Here is a 17186-nt window from a genome sequence, read left to right as displayed (position 1 = left end):
ACAGGGTGCGTTTCAGAACACCTGTGTCACAGGATGCGTGGTAAAAAAGGGTAAAGCTAGGTAGCCTAGTGGTTAGAGCGTTGGGCCATTAACTGGAAGGTTGCTAGATTGAATCCCCGAGCTGACAAGGTAAAACTCTGTGTTCTGAACAAGGCAGTTAACCCACTGTTCCCCGATAGGCCGTCATTGTAAATAAAAATGTGTTCTTAACTAACTTGCCTAGTTAAAAACCGACAGAGCACAATCATTGTTTACAACATGAACACACACACACTCAATGAGCTTCAATGGTAAACCAGGGGAATCCATTTTTAAATGGCTCAATGTTTAGCACGTGTGTATGTGCATATATTCATGCATGTGTGTGTGTATGTGTTTGGTTGGGGTGTGTATGTGGAATTATTCATTTCCGTTAGCTGTAAATGTCCAGTCAGCAGACCTGTCTGTGTTTACAGTAAGTCTATGAATGAGTCAGAACTCACACATTCAGTCAGATAGGCATGGTCCACAACTACTTAACACATATCTTCTGATGGGGTAACACAGTCTGATTCACTGCCGATATAGACATTCCCAGCCTTATATAGGCAGGTAGGCAGACCATCTCAGGTAGGTCAGATTATATTGCCACAACAAGACTGTTGCATGTGACCATTCTGTTGGCATAATGCACGTGCACATGAGGATGACTTAGATAAGATAAGAGAGTGTCACTCGGTCAGACAGACAGACAGACAGACTGTCAGACAGACAAACAGACAGACAGTGTCACCTGTTTAGAGGTGAGAGTCCACCTGTACGTGTGTGTGTGTGCGTGTGTGTGCACAGATGTATAGAGATGAGCATTGACCTGTGTGGTGATGAGACAGTAAACGTACTGTCTGACTGGCGGTCACATTATAGATATAGGACTCAATCCATAATGCCTTCAAAATAATACATAATTCATAATGCCATCGAATGTCAACCGGGTTCATTTACATAACTCTATATTCAGAGATTACATGCATGACCTTTGACTGTGAACGCGTGTAGTCCTGTCCACTGATAACATCAAACATTCAAAACATTCCAGCTATGAGTCACTCTTACTGAGTCACAGCATCCATAATGTGAGCTCAGCTAGCCGCATGACTTGTGGGTCTCCTGTGAGGAACTGAGGGGATATGTGGTAGTACACTGCTGTCATGTGGTCACTGGGTGTAAATGCGTCTTTGTTGATTTAATTATCAGGGAACGTAGTCAAATGGTCTCCTCTAGCCCAAACCTCTCCTCGAGTAGCCCCAGCCAGTCCACTTCATTAATGTATTCCAGAACTAACACACCTGATTCAAATGGTCACCTAATCATCAGACCCCTCATTAGTTAAATCAGCTGTGTTAGTTCTGGGATTCGTCAAATACGTGGACAGGCTGTGGGTACTCCAGGAGAGGTTTGTGAAACACTGCTCAAGAAGATACAAACAGTTTGATCACCTTATACAAACAATATCTTATCAAACTATTTCAAAGTGCAGACCTTTCTAAACATTTCTAATCTAAATGTATAGTCCAGCTTCTGTTCACCACTCTGTACCTGTCACGCCCTGATCTGTTTCACCTGTCCTTGTGCTTGTCTCCACCCCCCTCCAGGTGTCACCCATTTTCCCCATTATCCCCTGGGTACGTATACCTGTGTTCTCTGTTTGTCTGTTGCCATTTTGTTTTGTTTCGTCAAGCCTACCAGCGGTTTCCCCTCTGTTCCTGTCTATCGATTCTTCCTGTTTTTCCCCAGTTTTGACCTTTTTTGCCTGAGCCTGCTGACGTCCTGTACCATTGCACCACTACTCTGGATTACTGACCTCTGCCTGACCTGACCCTGAGCCTGCTGACGTCCTGTACCATTGCACCACTACTCTGGATTACTGACCTCTGCCTGACCTGACCCTGAGCCTGCTGACGTCCTGTACCATTGCACCACTACTCTGGATTACTGACCTCTGCCTGACCTGACCCTGAGCCTGCTGACATTCTGTTCCATTGCACCACTACTCTGGATTATCGACCCCAGCCTGCCTTGACCTGTCGTTTGCCTGCCCCTGTTGCTGTAATAAACTTAGTACTTCAACACAGTCTGCATTTGGGTCTTACCTGAAAGGTGATAGTACCTTGGAGTTCTACATTAAAACGCTTGCCATCCCCATCTCTACCCTTGTTGGTGTGACATGGTTGTCAAGTGGCGACTGTACCTGGGCCAGTGGCAGGAAGTAGTTTGCTGCTGTGTATAAGTGGATTATGGGTCAGTGACGGATCGCTCGCTCTCAGATTAGTCTGTCTGTCCCAGGGTACCACAGCGCTAGGAGGAGAGGGAGGGTGGGGCGGCAGGGTGAGGCAGAGAGAGATTTGTCGGGAAAAGGAACAAACATTAGGGAGGGAGGATAGAGCCATAGATGCATAGACAGTAGGCTACAGGTGGGTGAGTGAATGAGTCAGTCTACCCCCATGCTGCCCCCCACTGGAGAGAAAAGGCACTGCTATTGATCTGCCCTGTGAATGCACAGAACTGTTGTATCTATCAAGGAAGTACAGTATCTAATCACAGATTAATCATAAATGACCTTTATAGCTGGTGAGATGATAGTACATTATATCACAACGTAACACCAGGGTCCCAACTGCAGACAGAAAGAGCAATGGTAACTTTGACCAGTTTGTCAGTCTAGTCTCTGAGAGGGCGAGGCACAGGAAGGAAAGAGTGGTAGATAGAGAGAGGCAGGAAGATAGCGGTTTTAGTATTTCAACTAAATTCTCATTCTCGCACTCTGTGACACAAACTCATACTTGAATGCAAATATGTAATGGGACATGTATTTACAAAAATCTTATTTTAATGTACAGAATAAAAACAAACAATTACTGCTGAATCTAGGCATCATCTATGTCATTAGATTCTATAATAACTTAATCACAGCGATCACAAGCCTCTGAAGGGCCATTATAAAACACAGTATCATGTAAACATAAACCATTCATTTATCCATGTACATTGAAACCAACCACTCCACTGTCCGATAGTGTGACAATCTACCTGGATCTGAGCAATAACATTGGCAAAACAACACATTTTAATATACTAACTGCATAACCGTGGCTCTATTTAATAAAACTACTGATACAATTTCAGAATTAAATATAAAATGTCCCAGGAAATGGTTAAAGTTGATTGAACAGACACTATTGAATAACAGGTTATGAGTACAATACAACATTCTCAGTATTCCACACAATCTGGGCAATCAGGTAGTGACTCCTACAGTAGTCTGTACACCACAGGTGGTTGGTGGCACCTTAATTGGGGAGGACTGGCTCGTGGTAATGACTGGAGCGGAATCAGTGGAATGGTATCATATACATCAAACACATCAAACACATGACATGTTTGATGCCATTCCATTTTCTACGTTCCGGCCATTATTATGAGCCGTCCTCCCCTCAGCAGCCTCCACTGCTGTACACCTTGGCTGTATAAAAGAGCTGAGGTGAGATGTTATTGACTGGTTGTGGATACGTTATTGATCTGTTAGGTAAGTGTCCTTGACTCCTGTCTGTGATGTGTTGTCGTAATGAGTAATTGATGCGTTGCGAATAGGTTGTCCGAAGGTTACAGATAGGTTGTGAATATGTTGCTGGTACAGTGGGTTGTTGATGGATTGTGAATATGTTGCTGGTAGGTTGTTGTAAGGTTATCGCAGGTCAGGGGCCTTTGATGTGGCCCATAGCTGGGTTGACGAAGGAGAAGTTGTTAAACATGGTTTGGTCCACACTGTTCATGAGGGTACGATCTGCACACGACAACCTGGGTTTCTCATTGATAAACTCCTTGTCAAAGTTACTGACGTCACTGGGGGATTTCTGCATGGACAGGAGAGAGGGGAGAGGTTACAACACACACACACACACACACACACACGCAGCGAGCACACACACACATGCATAGAAATGCAGACGTAAACAAACACACAGACTTGCAGCCTGAGGATGTACGTACCACAGTTGGCCTGAAGGGCGGCGCCACCTCTCGTTTCTCCAGAGCGTTCCAGTCTGTGTCTTTGAAGAAGGAGTGTTGACGGATGTTCCCCTTCACACCCAGCCTCCTCTCCGGCTCCCTCACAAACAGCTGTAAAACAAACATACCACACACACACACACACACACACACACACACACACACACACACACACACACACACACACACACACACACACACACACACACACACACACACACACACACACACACACACACATCAGGACAGAGGACACCAAGTTCATAACCTCCACTCCAATGGGAAAAAGACACAAGAACACCCTCATGAAAGGTAACCAATCATACGCAGACACACACAGTACAGGTCACATCCATCCCAACCGTCAATCATTCATGTTGATGTATGTAATCTGGTGCATAGAGGACAATGTTGCCGTAGTTCATTCGTAGTGGCATTGCAGTGAGTGGACCAAGTTGTTGCATTGAGTGAGACCTTGATGAGGATGTCTCGTGCGTCCTTGGTCAGCCAGCGGGGGTAACAGGGGTCATCTGTCCTGATGGACTGGAACAGTTCCTCCTCATCGCGACCATGGAATGGAGACTGGCCAATCAGCATCTCGTACAGCAAGACCCCGAACGACCACCAGTCCACTGAGCTGCCGTACTTCTGCCCCAGCAGAATCTATAAAACCATGACCGTTCAGTTCAACATGACATCTCTTCATCATCATCACTTCATGATGTTTATCTAAAACCAGTACATTAGACGGAGATGGTATGTAATTGATTAATGATACAAATCAATGAGATCAGAATTGAGTGTGAGAAACATTAGTTCCCTAAGGGAACGTTTCCATTGGTTGTACATCTTTTAAGGGTTGCAATGCTGATAGTAAGAGTGTAGATTCATATAGTGATGGTGAACATGCAGTCACCTCTGGGGCGATGTAATCAGGTGTTCCACAGAAGGTGCAGGTCCGCGTTTCTCCCTCCATGTTCTCCTTACACATCCCAAAGTCTGCTATCTTTATATGGCCTTCTGAGTCTAACAACACGTTGTCCAGCTTCAGATCCCTATAGACAATACCTTTGGAGTGGAGGAACTGGAGCCCACAGATAATCTCAGCAGCATAGAACCTACAGCCAGAGGGAGGAGAGAGGGGATGTGAGGAGAGAGGGATGGTTGGAGAGAATGCAGGATGTTTGTGTGTGTGTGTGTGTGTGTGTGTGTGTGTGTGTGTGTGTGTGTGTGTGTGTGTGTGTGTGTGTGTGTGTGTGTGTGTGTGTGTGTGTGTGTGTGTGTGTGTGTGTGTGTGTGTGTGTGTGTGTGTGTGGTTTAACTTACGTCGATCTCTGCACGTCAAACTTGTGACAGTTCTGGATGTGGAACATGAGGTCACCTCCGTTCAGATACTCCATTACAAAGAACAGGTTCTCCTGTCACACACACAACACAGTCATATCAACAAAACCTGTGGTTTGAGTGTGTGTGTGTGTGTTGAGTGCATGTGTGTGTGTTACCGTGGTCTGGAAGGTGCAGTGGAGGTGTGTGAGGAAGGGATGTTCCCAGGCCAGGGAGAGTACTCTCCTCTCCACCATGGTACACTCCACATCGTCATCCATCAGAACCACGTCCTTCTTCAGAGCCTTCACCGCAAAGAACTCTCTACTGCTCTTCAGCTCGGCCAAAAACACCTAGCAACACACACAGATGATACGTACATGTAGGAAATCACTGCGTTCAGCTATTCAGGGCTTGTGAAATGGAGGTGAAGGATCAGTCAGGCAACGTCTAAGTACAGTCAAGAACTCTCTTTAGTACACTGGATCCAGGAACATAGAGCATGGCTAGAACATGTTCAAAGACTAGGCAACACAAGTCACACTTTGATATTTTTTGGTTTCATAACATCATTATTACTAGCGTTGAAAAACGACCGGTAATTTATCGAAGTACATTTCCTGGTAATTAACAGGTAATCTATGGCAATCTATGGTAACTTCAATAATTTATACCAGAATAATTTTTATTAAATGTTTTCACTCACAATATTTATTTTTTCTTTATCTTTATATCTGTGTCCATATTATCCGTGAGTTTCTAGTGGATAGACAGTATGATTCATGAGAAAACAGCCTGATTCATGAAAAAAAGCATCTAATCAACAATGACATAATTTCCAATTAAATCTGTAACTCTTCCAACTATTGACTTTTTTCTCAACTGCCACCAGTTTGGTGTAATAAAAACATTTGCAATAAAAACATATTGACAGAGTAAAATAAATAAAAGTGTGTAAAAATGTAAAGGATATATTATGCTTCTACACCTGCATTGCTTGCTGTTTGGGGTTTTAGCCTGGGTTTCTGTACAGCACTTTGAGATATCAGCTGATGTAAGAAGGGCTTTATAAATACATTTGATTTGATTTGATATTCAACACCAATGGTATTCACTAACTTGATGGGTTATATTTAGGATAACGTTTTAAAGCTTTGTCATTCAAGTTTGTTAATTCAAATCATCTTAATATATTATTTGATACACTTTACATGTTATGAACATTTCATAAAATCCTGAAAGTTTCCAAAATTCTGGTAGTTTACTGGTAAACTTAGAAAGCTACCGGTAACGTTATTGGTAACACTCAGGTAGAGGCCAATCAGTGTCCGAGACACTCCCCCATTGACGTCCATTCTAGCGAAGTTCTAGTACATTCTGGTTCTGGAACATTCTGACCAACATGTTTACAGGTCCAAACATAATCATCACATCACCAACATTATATTTCAATTAAGATTATCTTACTCCTCATGGGTAGGCTCTCTTCCTTATATTACAATACACAGATGGCAAGCATGCCCTCTCCCCCTGCTAGAAACTTCTGCTTAGGTCATGCTGACACAGGCTCACAGGCTTGAGTATAATAACAGAATATACACTGAGTATAACAAACATTAAGAACACCTTCCTAATATTGAGTTGCACCACTTTTTGCCCTAAGAACAGCCACAATTCGTCAGGGCCTGAACTCTAGAACGTGTCGAAAGCGTTCCACAGGGATGCTGGTGAGTGTTGACTCCAATGCTTTCCACAGTTGTGTCAAGTTGACTGGATGTCCTTTGGGTGGTGGACCATTCTTGATACACATAGGAAAATGTTGAGAGTGAAAAACCCAGCAGCATTGCAGTTCTTGACACACTCAAATCAGTGCGCATGGCACCTACTACCATACCCCGTTCAAAGGCACTTCAATCGTTTTTCTTGCCCATTCACCCTCTGAATGGCACACAGACACAATCTATGTCTCAATTGTATCAAGGCTTAAAAATCCTGATTGAACCTGTCTGCTCCTAATGTTTTGTACACTCAGTATATGTTTGTTAACAATGCAATCTCTATAAATAACGAAGTACACTTTCATCTGCACGGTTTCCATCAGCTAGAGCAAGACATATCTGTCACGCCTTGACCTTAGAGATCCTTTTTATGTCTCTATTTTGGTTTGGTCCGGGTGTGAGTTGGGGTGGGCATTCTATGTTTTGTGTTTCTATGATTTTCTATTTCTATGTTTTGGCCGGGTATGGTTCTCAATCAGGGACAGCTGTCTATCGTTGTCTCTGATTGGGAACCATACTTAGGCAGCTCTTTTTTCCACCTGTGTTTGTGGGAAGTTGACTTTGTTTAGGGCACATAGCCTTTGAGCTTCACGGTTTATTTGTCGTGTTTATTGTTTTGTTCGGCGTCTTGTTTAATAAAGGAACATGTACGCTGACCACGCTGCACCTTGGTCCTCTTTTTTCAACGGCCATGACAATGTCACCATAAACTGAGACAAGGCTTGGGCTTGATAAATGTTCTAGTTATCAATGGACTGAGAAACTGGTTGTGAGTTCAATTCCCACGAGGGACCAGTATGTAAAAAAAGTATGAAAATGTATGCACTCGCTCTGGATAAGAGCATCTGCTAAATGACTAAAATCTAAATGTCAATGTAAACTCCCTGTATGTTATAGAAGCACTAGACCCAGTTTATGGTGAAATGTCTTAAGCCCAGATAGAAAACGCATATCCCTAGTGAATCTAGGGGCTCACTAGGTGCAGTGGTTTCTCTCTCTCTCTGGTACCTTGCCGAAGCTGCCTTTGCCAAGCATCTTATGCAGGATGAAGTTGTCGAGGGTGAACTTGTGGTGTTCTTTTCTGGGGACGGCATACAGCGTCTCAGGCTCCTCCATCACAGGGGCAGGCATGTCCCCCTCCGCTGGGGTGTCCCACGATATACCCTGCTGCTCTGGAGAGGGGGTGGAGAAGGGGAGATAGTAATTTAGTCCTATTAAGTCTCAAGTTGACTACAAAGACCTCACAGTTGCATGAATGACCAGGTTGACCATGTGTGGTCTCCTTACCTTTTCGCCCAGCGGTGGCTGCTGTCGGGGGGAGACCTGCCACTAAACCTGAAGGTTCCCGCACCACCCCTGCCTGGCCCACACCCACCGGCCCGCCTCGACTATAGATCTCACTCTCTCTGGAGCCCCTGGCCTATAGGAAAATGCATAGACACATAACATTTAATAACATAACACAATGCTACAGTATCTGTATAACGGGCAGGGATAGATTCCTTACAATCAACATACATTTTTGTAATATTTTTTGAATGAAAAGCACTTTGGAGCTTTTGTGGATCTGTCAGACAGCATTGACTTCCTAACCCCTCGACCCCTGAACTCTGACCTGCTGTTTAGTCTCGATCGTGGCCAGGGCTTCAGCCATCAGTTTCTGGTTGACTCCACACAGGTTGGCCACCTTTTTCTGGCACTTGTGATGAACGTTCATACCACACTCTGCATGGACAACACACATGGTTACACAGTATACAGACACAGATGGAATGGGACGAGGAAATCAATACATTTGGATATTTGGGATCCTGTAACGGTAAATAGGGAATCATGTGAAAAGGTATGGTACAACATAATGGTTTGATAGGGTACTGTTATGATTTGAGATGGTAATGGTATGATGTGATTATGAAATGACAGTGATGTGATGTTATGATGTGATCAGGGTCTCTTACACAGGAGGTTGGTGGCACCTTAATTGGGGAGGACGGGCTCGTGGTAATGGCTGGAGAGGAATAGGTGGAATGGTATCAAATACATCAAACACATAGATTCCATGTGGTTGATGCCATTCAATTTGCTCCGCTCCAGCCATTATTATGAGCCATCCTCCCCTCAGCAGCCTCCTGTGGACTGTCCTCTCACCCTCACACTTGAGTCCCTGCTTGGCCAGCCCCCACAGCAGCGTGCCACAGTGTTCACAGAACGTGGGGCTCTTGTAGTTGTACACCTTAAACCTGTGGGGCATGTCGATCTTAAAGCGCTCCTTGTGGATCTGCAACACACAGCAAACACACTCTGTCACCTGAACACGCCGCACTACAACCCTTTGTTGCCATGGAAATATGACACAGGAAGTAGGCAACAACTGCTTTGGACGTTTTAGGGAAGTAAAATCCCTGGGATAAAACTGTAATTTTTTCTCTGTCTAGGATCGGTGAGTACTGGTAACCACAGAGCTGTCTGCTTCGAAGAACCAACCCACTGTCTCAGTGTGTACTGTGAGAGAGAGTGAGTTAGTCAGTGTGTACTGTGAGAGAGAGTGAGTTAGTCAGTGTGTACTGTGAGAGAGAGTGAGTTAGTCAGTGTGTACTGTGAGAGAGAGTGAGTTAGTCAGTGTGTACTGTGAGAGAGAGTGAGTTAGTCAGTGTGTACTGTGAGAGAGAGTGAGTTAGTCAGTGTGTACTGTGAGAGAGAATGAGTTAGTCAGTGTGTACTGTGAGAGAGAGTGAGTTAGTCAGTGTGTACTGTGAGAGAGAGTGAGTTAGTCAGTGTGTACTGTGAGAGAGAGTGAGTTAGTCAGTGTGTACTGTGAGAGAGAGTGAGTTAGTCAGTGTGTACTGTGAGAGAGAATGAGTTACAGTCAGTGTGTACTGTGAGAGAGAATAAGTTACAGTCAGTGTGTACTGTGAGAGAGAATAAGTTACAGTCAGTGTGTACTGTGAGAGAGAATAAGTTACAGTCAGTGTGTATGTGGTTGACTTTAACCGACAATTAACAAGTGTGTTACCTCTGAGCTAAACCACAGTCACCAAAACCCAGATACACTGTATGTCAGTCTGTCTGCATGCAATCTAAGGGGACCTCCAGTTGTCTTAATTGAGGTTCCTCATGTCACAAACACCAAGACAAAGTGGACACCGTTTACTGCCACTATTATTGGAAACCACGCAACTAAATATAATGACAAATCCAAGATGCTCTAAAATGCTCAAAATCACTTAATGTCATCGTTGTATAGAAATGGACTACAATGTACAGGCCTACCATGGTCTCTTTGCTGTTGATGGCCGACCCAGTGCACTTGGCGATGATTTTGTCAATGCATTTCTTGTGGATGGCTGCGTTGCACTCTGAAAGACCAAGGATGAGGGGATGAGTGTGTAGACAGGAGAGAGGACGGAGGAGTGTAGGGATAGAATATGGAATAGGTAGAAGATGAGGGGAAAGAGAGAGCAGAGATACTCACGTCGACACTGATAACCCTGCTTATTCAGACCCCTGTGGGGAAAAGAAACACAACATGAACAGGAACCAAACACTGGATGATGTGGATGATGTTTAAATAGAAATACTGTAGTGTTTGTTTCAGAGGGACCATGAAAAAAATCTATGTGAACGATGTCATACAGTATTTGCACTCCAATTGACTAGGTTTTAAATAAAGTTAGGTTGTGATATACATACTGTACAGAAAGAAGGGGCACTTATAGAGCACGTACACTGAGCATACAAAATATTAAGAACACCTGCTCTTTCCATGATACACTATATATACAAAAGTATGTGGACACCCCTTCAAATGAGTGGATTCGCCAATTTCAGCCACACCCTTTGCTGACCGGTGTATAAAATCGAGCACACAGCCATGCAATCTCTATAGACAAACATTGGCAGTAGAATGGCCTTACTGAAGAGCTCAGTGACTTTCAATTTGGCACCGTCATAGGATGCCACCTTTCCAACAAGTCAGTTCGTCCAATGTCTGCCCTGCTAGAGCTGCCCCGGTCAACTGTAAGTGCTGTTATTGTGAAGTGGAAACGTCTAGAAGCAACAATGGCTCAGCCGCGAAGTGGTATGCCACACAAGCTCACAGAACGGGACCGCCGAGTGCAGAAGCGCGTAGCATATACAAATTGTCTGTCCTTGGGTTGCAACACTGACTACCGAGTTCCAAACTGCCTCTGGAAGCAACGTCAGCACATGGAAACCCGGATCTCCAGCTTTCCCAGATCTCCAGTTTGCCGTTCTCCTTTTTGCAGCGTGAGGCCAGGGTGTCCAGCTGCACCACGGCCTTAGACTTTAGCTCAGCGGTTTTATCCTTCACCACCACGTGCATGACACGGCCCCGGTGGACATGGGCGTCAAACTGTTTGTCGGGAGCTTCATGAAATGGGTTTCCATGGCCGAGCAGCCTAACACAAGCTTAAGATCACCATGTGCAATGCCAAGTGTTGGTTGGAGTGGTGTAAAGCTCGTCGCCATTGAACTCTGGAGCAGTGGAAACGCGTTCTCTGGAATGCTGAATCACGCTTCACCATCTGGCAGTCCGACAGACAAATCTGGGTTAGACGGATGCCAGAACGATACCTGCCCCACTGCATAGTGGCAACTGTAAAGTTTGGTGGAGGAGGAATAATGGTCGGGAGCTGTTTTTCATGGTTCGTGCTAGGCCCCTTAGTTCCAGTGAAGGGAAATCTTAACACTACAGAAGACAATTACATTCTAGATGATTCTGTGCTTCCAACGTTGTGGTAACAGTTTGGGGAAGGCCCTTTCCTGTTTTAGCATGACAATGCCCCGTGCACAAAGCGAGGTCCATACAGAAATGGTTTGTCGAGATCGGTGTGGAAGAACTTGACTGGCCTACACAGAGCCCTGATCTCAACCCCATCGAACACCTTTGGGATGAATTCGAACGGCGACCGCGAGCCAGGCCTAATCGCCCAACATCAGTGTCCGACCTCACTAATGCTCTTGTGGCTGAATGGAAGCAAGTCCCTGCAGAAATGTTCCAACATCTAGTGGAAAGCCTTCGCAGAAGATGGGAGGCTGTTATAGCATCAAAGGGGGGACCAAATCCATATTAATGCCCATGGTTTTGGAATGAGATGTTCGACGAGCAGCTTTTGGTCATCTAGTGTATAGACTGACCAGATGAATCCAGGTGAACGCTAAGATCCCTTATTGATGTCAACTGTTAAATCTGCCTAGATGAAGGGGAGGAGACAGGCTAAAGAAGCACTTTTAAGCCTTGAGACAATTGAGACAGGTTTTGTTTATTCAGAGGGTGAATGGGCAAGACAAAAATGGGGTGTGGTAGTAGGTGCCAGGCACACCGGTTTGTGTCAAGAACTGCGACGCTGCTGGGTTTTTCACGCTCAACAGTTTCCCGTGTGTATCAAGAATGGTCCACCACCCAAAGGACATCCAGTCAACTTGACACAACTGTGGGAAGCATTGGCGTTAACATGGGCCAGTATCCTTGTGGAACACTTTAAACACCTTGTAGAGTCCATGCCCGGACAAAACTGAGGCTGTTCTGAGGGCAACTCAATATTAGGAAGGTGTTCCTAATGTTTGGTATAGTCAGTGTATAGTGTTTTGGCTCAGTGGACGTACCAGACAAACTCTTTACAGACGGAGCAGAAGGTGGGCTGGGGGAAGAAAGTGGCGCTGAACTCATGACATTTGACCTCGTGGATCTTGGCCTGTTTGATGGCTCCGCGTCGTGCGTGGAGGGCAAAGACTCCCGGATCCCTGTCTCTCTCTCCAAATCCATCTCCCTCACCTGAACCTGCGGCTTCTGGGAAACAGGCGCAGACACATGAAAGTTATGTACACTGCATAGTCTTGTCACAGTTAAAAGACAGAGGAAGAGAAAGAGAGAGACATGCTAGTCATATTTGCTCCTCCATAAACGCATGATAGGAATGTCCTTCTGCCAGTCTGTGTGCATGCAAGTGAGTGACTGTGTGTGTGTGTTTGGGAGAGAGGAAGAAGGCCTTTGGCTGACTTCCTGTCCTACAGCCCCACAAGCATGTATTCACTAGACACTGACAGCTGCAAATTTAACACGCCCTCCATGATCAACGACAGTCTGTCAAATGTGTGTGTGTGTGTGTGTGTGTGTGTGTGTGTGTGTGTGTGTGTGTGTGTGTGTGTGTGTGTGTGTGTGTGTGTGTGTGTGTGTGTGTGTGTGTGTGTGTGTGTGTGTGTGTGTGTGTGTGTGTGTGTATTTGCAACGACAGAGAGATAGAGACAGAAAGAGAGAAAGGGTAAAGGTGAATATCTTTCTATTTGTGAGTAATGTAATTGAATGGCTAAATGATCAGATGATTAGTACTGGACAATCATTGGACCACCTGTTGTGAGTGCTGATTATGAGTAGTGGTGAGACTTTATATATAGATAGACATATGAGAGGTTTCCTCACGCCTGTTACAATATGACTTTATAACCCTTCAGAGTGTGTTAATAAGACCCCAACAAGAGAGGGCACTGACAGAAACTATTGGGAATAGATGGGCTTTTGGAATGATTATAACCACACAGGAACAGACATACACAGACCTTACGAAGTCCACAATGATTCTGAACTCTCACCACTCTTCTCCAAGTAGTATCTGGCCTCCATGAGTAGACGACCCTGAGGCTTCAGCTCCACCTGAGACAGAGAGAGAGAGAGAGCGATAGAGATAGAGAGAGATAGAGACAGAGATAGAGAGAGAGATAGAGACAGAGATAGAGAGACAGAGCGAGAGAGAGAGAGAGAGAGAGAGAGAGAGAGAGAGAGAGAGAGAGAGAGAGAGAGAGAATGAGACAGATATATCCCCATATCAAATTATGTGGACACGACACATTCCCCTCGCTCCAACCCTAAGCCAGTGGAACCCCTCCCTCCCTTTCTTCCCTCTCCCTGCTTTCCTCCCCCTCCCCCCTCCCTGTTGTCTTACCCAGATCTCCAGCTTGCCGTTCTCCTTTTTGCAGCGTGAGGCCAGGGTGTCCAGCTGCACCACGGCTTCAGACTTTAGCTCAGCGGTTTTGTCCTTCACCACCACATGCATGACACGGCCCCGGTGGACATGGGCGTCAAACGTGCTGCTCCAGGGGGGGTACATGGTGGGCTTCTTCTGCTTGTACACCTGGCCCTTCTCTGGAGGGGTAAGGGTGTGTGTGTAAAGGGGGGAGAAAGACAGGTAGAAACAGTCAAGAATCTTAACATTAGTCCATCTGTCACTGGTCCTACATTCTTCCTGACATGTGACCTGACCAGGAGCAAAGAGTGGTCTGTCTCTACCACAGGAGGTTGGTGGAATCTTCATTTGGGAGGACAGGCTGGTGGTAACGGCTGGTTTCCAGGTGTTTGATGTCATTCCATTTGCTCCGTTCCGGACATTATTATGATCCGTCCTCCCCTCAGCAGCCTCCTGTGATGTATACCTACAGCATAACTTCCACTTCACAGTATTTCCCTTCCGCCATTTGACAAGTTCCTGCCATAGAATGATCCGTATATCTTTATCAGTGGTCCATAGACTGTCTGCTCTGGACAGAGACAAGGCTACCAGCTGTTGTCTATACTGAAAATAATTTCCCTCTGACAGGGAAAAACTGTCCTATTCTCCCCAGACAGACTGTCTCATATTTTTCATCATGTTTCCAACCCGCCTTTGGCATGAGAGGGCGATACGTTTTGCTTTAGAAGTCCCACACAGCTCTGAGTGGGCTTTTGTCAGCCCAAGTCACGATCAGTTCCTTTGTTTTTCTCTCTGTAGTGGTTAAGTGACATTTGACTGAGGTGTTGCTTTCATTTTTCTGTTAGGTGCTTCAGCCACAGTGGAGTTAAGAAACGAGTCTGAGCCAGTCACAGCTCGGTAGTAAGGACTCCCTTAAACTACTCTGACTCCAGACCCGAAACACTCCTCCTCAGTAAGGTGTTCCATTCAATTTCCAAGCGCTCTATTGGCACAACTGAATGCAATCAGTTTGCAGCTGCTTGTAGGCTACACTAACAGTGGAATATTGGTGCCTAACCTCATACTGTACTGCTATTTACTATCATCTGGGCCTTTTGATGTCATTGCAAAAAGCTGTACAAACTGCAGTACAAACTGACCAAAAAGCAGTACAAACTGCAGTATAAACTGACCAAAAAGCAGTACAAACTGCAGTACAAACTGACCAAAAGCAGTACAAACTGCAGTACAAACTGACCAAAAGCAGTACAAACTGCAGTACAAACTGACCAAAAGCAGTACAAACTGCAGTACAAACTGACCAAAAAGCAGTATAAACTGCAGTATAAACTGACCAAAAAGCAGTACAAACTGCAGTACAAACTGACCAAAAGCAGTACAAACTGCAGTACAAACTGACCAAAAGCAGTACAAACTGCAGTACAAACTGACCAAAAAGCAGTATAAACTGCAGTATAAACTGACCAAAAAGCAGTACAAACTGCAGTACAAACTGACCAAAAGCAGTACAAACTGACCTAAAATGAAACTGAATAACACAGGTCTTCCTGTGAGCTAAGACACCCACGCACATCCCGCACATCCCGCACACACACACACACACACACACACACACACACACACACACACACACACACACACACACACACACACACACACACACACACACACACACACACACACACACACACACACACAGCGTTTCTCTACCACTCTATCTCTGTCCAGCTACCAGAACAGCTCTGTGGTTGAAGTGAGAAAGAAATGGGAGAAAACAACGTAGATTCCTCTTTCCTCCCCACGTCTCTCTCTGTTTTTAGCCCTGTAACTGTCATCTTTACCAACGGTTAAATATAGTCAGCAAGGAAACAGAACTGTCCATTAGCACTCTGAAGTATTTAGAGGTAATACTGACATGAATCATAAGCCCATTTACACTAATGGAACCCCTGGAGAAGAAAGGTCTGTTCTATTAAATGTCTGTCTATAAATATAGCTGCCCTCTTTAATGCATAGACACTGTAGATGAAGTAAACAGGGACATACTCACTGGGCACAACTTCTTCCCTCACTTGCAGCCCATGCGAGACAACAGTCCTACAGAAAATGATAGAGGTTCCCATGTTTCCCCATCACATCTCTCGGAGACAGACACACACACGCTCCAACTGACCTGTGTCTATAGCCTCCTTCATGTAGACAGCACAGTACGGGTTGATCACCTCTTCATGGTAGGCCAGACCTGGGTCCATCTCGAAGCTGGAGAAGCCGATACGCAGGAACGGAGACATGGCTGCAGGTACCACTCACTCACTGACCTCCAGACAAAAACCTCAACTCAATGGTCACACAACCTCCAAAAAACCTTCAGAGAACCTCCCTCGCCACGGAAACGGTGATCCTCACAGTGGAGAGTTGTGTTTCAGTTAGTCCTTCTCTTCGCAGATAGTGTTAGTGTTGTTTTGAGGAGAGTAGTCTGTGTGGATGTTACCCCCCTCTCTGGCACAGGCCCCACGCGCTGACTGGCCTTTTCCTCCAGATGAGAGATGGGTTGGCGAGGGTGGGAGGGAGAAAGAGAGAGGGAGAGAGAGGAGAGGAGGGCTCTTTGGCTCGCAGTGACAGTTCCGCCCTTGACGCCTCGCTCCTCTGGTACTGATAAGAGCTGTCCGTCACCCTGAGAAAGGAAGAGAGAGGGAGAGAGAGAGAGAGAGAGAGAGAGGGAGAGGGAGAGAAAGGAAGAGAGAGAAAGGGAGAGGGAGAGAGAGAGGGGGGGGGGGGGGGAGAGAGAAAGGGAGAGGGAGAGAGCAAGAGAGAGAAAGGGAGAGAGCGCGAGAGAGAAAGAGAGAGAGAGAGAGCGCAGGAGAGAGAGAGAGAGAGACAGAAATGGGGGAGAGAGAGAGTGAGAGAGAGAGGGAGAGAGATGAAGAGAGAGAGAGGGAGAGAGAGAAAGAGAGAGAGACAGAGAGAGGATGAGAGACAAGTCACAAGTCAGCATTAGTTACCAATTCTCTAGAATAAATTCCACCAGACCAGTACATAGTACACCAAACAAATACAA

General features: G+C 45.5%; 1 protein-coding gene across 1 annotated transcript; it reads right to left on the bottom strand.

Moving 5' to 3' along the window:
• Positions 1–3395: 3395 nt before the first annotated feature.
• LOC120032132 (protein kinase C theta type-like) lies at positions 3396–16607 on the bottom strand. The gene is made up of 16 exons (XM_038978086.1): positions 16302–16607; positions 14105–14304; positions 13755–13815; positions 12771–12954; positions 10618–10649; positions 10416–10501; positions 9294–9423; positions 8761–8870; positions 8433–8565; positions 8154–8317; positions 5547–5720; positions 5371–5462; positions 4961–5162; positions 4519–4707; positions 4027–4155; positions 3396–3890 (listed from the first exon to the last, which is right to left on the bottom strand). The coding sequence occupies exons 1-16, from the start codon at positions 16417–16419 to the stop codon at positions 3732–3734; spliced, it is 2163 nt and encodes a 720-aa protein (XP_038834014.1). The 5' UTR covers positions 16420–16607; the 3' UTR covers positions 3396–3731.
• Positions 16608–17186: the final 579 nt, after the last annotated feature.

This window comes from Salvelinus namaycush, chromosome 38 (assembly GCF_016432855.1).
Source record: "Salvelinus namaycush isolate Seneca chromosome 38, SaNama_1.0, whole genome shotgun sequence".
Classification (NCBI taxonomy): Eukaryota; Metazoa; Chordata; class Actinopteri; order Salmoniformes; family Salmonidae; genus Salvelinus; species Salvelinus namaycush.
The sequence above is the reverse complement of the archived record's forward strand: the minus strand, read 5'-3'. Positions and strand labels throughout refer to the sequence as shown.